General features: G+C 48.8%; 1 protein-coding gene across 1 annotated transcript; it reads right to left on the bottom strand.

Moving 5' to 3' along the window:
• Nucleotides 1-1,670: 1,670 nt before the first annotated feature.
• LOC136505934 (putrescine hydroxycinnamoyltransferase 1-like) lies at nucleotides 1,671-3,251 on the bottom strand. The gene is made up of 2 exons (XM_066501060.1): nucleotides 2,774-3,251; nucleotides 1,671-2,688 (listed from the first exon to the last, which is right to left on the bottom strand). The coding sequence occupies exons 1-2, from the start codon at nucleotides 3,176-3,178 to the stop codon at nucleotides 1,729-1,731; spliced, it is 1,365 nt and encodes a 454-aa protein (XP_066357157.1). The 5' UTR covers nucleotides 3,179-3,251; the 3' UTR covers nucleotides 1,671-1,728.
• Nucleotides 3,252-4,196: the final 945 nt, after the last annotated feature.

The raw sequence follows: 4,196 nt of genomic DNA, 5'->3' as shown, positions 1-4,196 counted from the left end.
TTTTAGACCCTGGCACCACGTGCCTACGTCACCTACTACCAGGCTCGGGGACTTAGTGGGCACACTTCACCTTGCGGTGAATGTGTTTGTTTTTCGACCCCTACGCCTCTGATGATCAAGGACGCTACGCTTCAAGACACACTTACATTTCTTTTCAGAAATACAAGTGGGCACACTTCCCAGGACGTAAATCTTTTTCTTTCTTCTTAAGAGCACCATACATTCTTCGGACAACCTACTTCTCCGGCGACAACGGTGGTCGGAGATGTCAAGAACTCAAGCCTCACTATTCGGAGAAGGTTGAAACGGCGTGTCGCATCAGAATACATGGCGCTCGGGGACTAGCTGTGGGGGATATACCCCCGGGTACCACAAGATGGTACATGGGCCGCACCATCCGAGGTGGCCCGGCCCGTAAGATCAAGGCGTGCACATCAAGATTGCAAGTTATACTAGATATTGTAATAGTACCAAATTAGATACTTTACTTGTAACCTTGTCTCTTCGGAGTATATAAGGAGAGACAAGGGTCCCCTAGAGGATAGGTCAATCTGTATACATCTCAATACAATACACCAAAGACACAGGACGTAGGGTATTACGTCGACCAGACAGCCCGAACCTATCTAAATCGCTGTCTCTGCGCCTTGTGTCACCATCTGGTTCCTGATTACACGCACCGTCTACCGATAATCTACCACCACGGGCACCCCCCTCGGTGGACTGCCGACCATATTTCGTCGACACACTCTTTGCACGCATCGCATACGGATCGATTGTGCTTGCACACCATCTAGGGAATCCATAGAAGGTTAAACAATGTGATAAGAGAGGTTATCAGGAAAGAGGTTTTGAAGCTCTTGCACGCAAGAGTGACTTATCCTGTCCTGAATAGTGAGTGGGTTAGCCCATGCAAGCAGTGACGAAGCCAGAAAAAAATTGAGGAGGGGCTGAACAAAAGAACAGAGGTTTTTTTTATCTTCTCTTAACCTTAGCCTCTCCTACCTAATACAAGTATGCATAAAATTTTAAGGGAGGACTTAGGAAAACTCCACGTGCTCAGGATGGGTAGGGGGGTTGAAGCCCCCCTAGCCCCACCGCTGGCTACGTCCCTGCATGCAAGTTGTGACCAATAAAAGAGGCAGAACGATAGTTGCAAATGAGAAAAATGAGCTGATCCCTCAATGAAACGTCATGGGGTAGAGAAGATGCATCGAGTACCAAAAACTTCATAAGGCTACAAAGAAAGATAAAACATGAATACATGTTGTCTAGATATTGACATATTCCTTAAAACATAGCATATATACATACAGCTTGTAATGTGTTTAAAAACCGAAAATGAAAGTATAGTAAGAGTACCTCTTCGAAACAGTGTATCTTAAATATTTGTAAAATACACCGTTATAAAAGTTAACATGGACAAATCGCTTTATTGTAAATATATGTACGTAACATAACAATTTGGAATACAAGAACCTTTAAACATTGATTATTTATATCTACTTCCCTTCCCAATTATAAGACATTTTGGTATTTCTAAATTCATAGCTTTTATTATGTATTTAGACACAGTAATATATATCTAGGTACAAAAACTATGAATATAGAAAAGCCAAAATGTCTTATAATTTGAAACGGAGGAAGTAATATCCGATGTAGAAGCACAATATTACGGGACCTGAAGGTGCATCCTGAAAAGAGATCTCGATATATTTTTTTTTCTTGTTAAAGTTTTGCATGTTTAACCACACGCGCTTGAGCAGAATCTATTTGTGAAAGCTGGGAATAATAATTGAGCCCCTCGTAGAACAGCTTCTTGAACCTGGACAGTGCCTGTGGCTCCATAGAAACGGTGACGTTGAGTCGGCCATCGTCGTCTGGGCTAGACACAAGGTAAAGGAGGTTGCTCTGGTCGAGGAGGGCCCGGCTCACGAACGACGGCCGGCCCCAGCCGAAATCCACGTCGTAGATGGGCAGCCCGATCCAGCTGACGACAAGCAAGTCAGTGTCCGAGATGGCCCACTGGCCTAGGTGAACTCCCCGCCCGTCGCTCATGGCTTGCTCCAGGTAGTCCGCCAGCGACCGTATGTACTCGTCGCTCAACGGAGCAACGGCGGCGGAGACCGTGTCGACGACGGTGCCGAGTGGGCTGGAGACGATGTCCTTCACCTTGGTGACCGTCGTCCTTGTGCGGGCGATGGCGTTGCCGAGGTAGCCCACCGGGAGAGGGGGCCGGACGCGCGAGCGCACGCTAGCCGTGGCGTACACCCGGGAGTCCACCGTTCCACTGAGGCCCTTCGCCTTGCACGAGCACCGCCACACATGCGCCACCATAGAACTGTAGGTGGAGACCTTCTTCCTGGCGCTGGCGCCGGCGGCGCCTTTGAGCGCGAGGATTTGGTTCTTGGAAACGGGAAAGACGGCAGCGTCGAATGGCGACTTGGTCTTGGACGGTACGCTGCCACGCCGGGGGTACCCGGAGTGCTGGAAGCGCACGGCCGGCGGCGAACGTCCGCGGAGCAGCGTGCGGTCGAGGTATGGCGGCTTCAGCGATGTGGCCGCCTCGGCGTCGCCGCTCGCGATGGCAGCCCACGTCGTCATGAAGTGGCCAAACGCGCGGCCGTCACACGCCGTGTGATGGCTTGCCGTGCCGAGGCACACCCCGCCGCACTTGAAAAATGTCACCTGTGCGGTCGACGACTAGGACGGACGTCAGCGTTGCGAGCTATGGCGACACCGAAAGGGAATGATGCACGGCGAGAGGCGTCACCTGGAACATGAGCAAGGCGCCGGTGTGGTCGCCGCCCTCGGCCGACGGGACAAGCAACCGCCGCAGCTCATCCGATGGGGAAGCGTTGTCCAGCTTGTCGAGGGTGGCGTCCGCGCGGGCGGTGACGAAGAGTACCCCGTCGCCGGTGCAGTGGATGTCGGGGCGGCCAGTGCTGTCCGATCCGAGGCGGCCAGCGAGGGGATAGAAGGGAACAAGCGCCTTGGACAGAGCTGCCTTCAGGATGTCCGGCGAGAAGGCGGCCGAGCCAGAACAGGCGCGGTACAAGTAAACCAGGGGAGTGTGGGTCCTGCTCTGGACGAGGTCGAAGATGGAGAGCCAAAGCCGGTGCTTGGGCGTCGCCTCGCCGGGCGTCACCATGCAGGACTCGAGCATCTCCACTGCCATCGGACGAAGCTGCGACCGATCGATTGGTGGATGCAGGTTGCAGGGGCTGATCTATCTGTCCCCCCAAGTCCCAATTTTTATAAATCCTAACTTAAATAAAGGGCTAACGCGCCTACTAATCTGTGGCACTGTATGTCGCGGTGTCACCATTTTGACAGGCTACTAGATGCGAATAGCCAGCTATTCGAAGATGACAACACCGGCATCTTCGTTTGGCTGATAAGCCATGGCTTATTGTAAGAGAAAAATACTATTTGTTGACTGAAAAAGTACGGCTTATAAGCCAGACAAATTAATGATTGCGGTTCAAAACACTAGTATACAATTCTTTTTGAAACCCACTAGTACACTAGCCCTCGTACCATCGTCCTCACATTATCCCGAATGCCGTTATCCGCCCCCACCTTATTCCTGAAAAAGGAAAGGTCCAAATTACCGTTCGAGTTTATGTTTACTTTAATTGGATCTCTAACTATTTTAGCTGATCTAATTTATCCTTTAACAAGATTTTTTTTTCTTTCACATACAAGTTGAATTTTCATTTCAATTCTTTAAGATAATAGACAGTACTAAATAATTAACGAGCCAAGCAACATTGGTTGATAAAGAATTGGCATAAAGAAGTGTACCTTTAGTGGCTATACATGTGTCTCGATATATATATTTTTATTTATATCAAACCATCGGTAAAGCTCAGACTCTTTATCTTGATGATACTTACCCACCCAAATGATGGTGGCATCAAGACACTAGTACACATTTTTATTTGGACACAACTAGCCCTCTATTCGTGATCTGTCCCTCATCTTATCCGGACCATTTTAGAGCATCTCTAGCAGACATGATACATCTCCAATAAATTGCTAATGGGTCTGCCCAATATGATTTGTAGGATTATTAGGGAAGATTTTCTTTTATAACATCCCAATATATGAACCCCAATATATAACCTGGCTTCATTGGCCTATTTTTATTTATTTTCTGCCGCCATATTCATGGTGCTCAAATAGATGGTGCT

The sequence above is a fragment of the Miscanthus floridulus genome, chromosome 14 (genome assembly GCF_019320115.1).
Source record: "Miscanthus floridulus cultivar M001 chromosome 14, ASM1932011v1, whole genome shotgun sequence".
NCBI lineage: Eukaryota > Viridiplantae > Streptophyta > Magnoliopsida > Poales > Poaceae > Miscanthus > Miscanthus floridulus.
Note: the sequence above shows the minus strand (reverse complement) of the source record. Positions and strands in the feature narration are given on the sequence as shown.

Coding starts and splice junctions, on each gene's coding strand:
- LOC136505934 (XM_066501060.1), bottom strand. CDS start 3,178: ATGGCAGTGGAGATGCTCGAGTCCTGCATGGTGACGCCCGGCGAGGCG. Junction 2,689..2,773: donor GCGCCTTGCTCATGTTCCAG/GTGACGCCTCTC, acceptor TCGACCGCACAG/GTGACATTTTTCAAGTGCGG.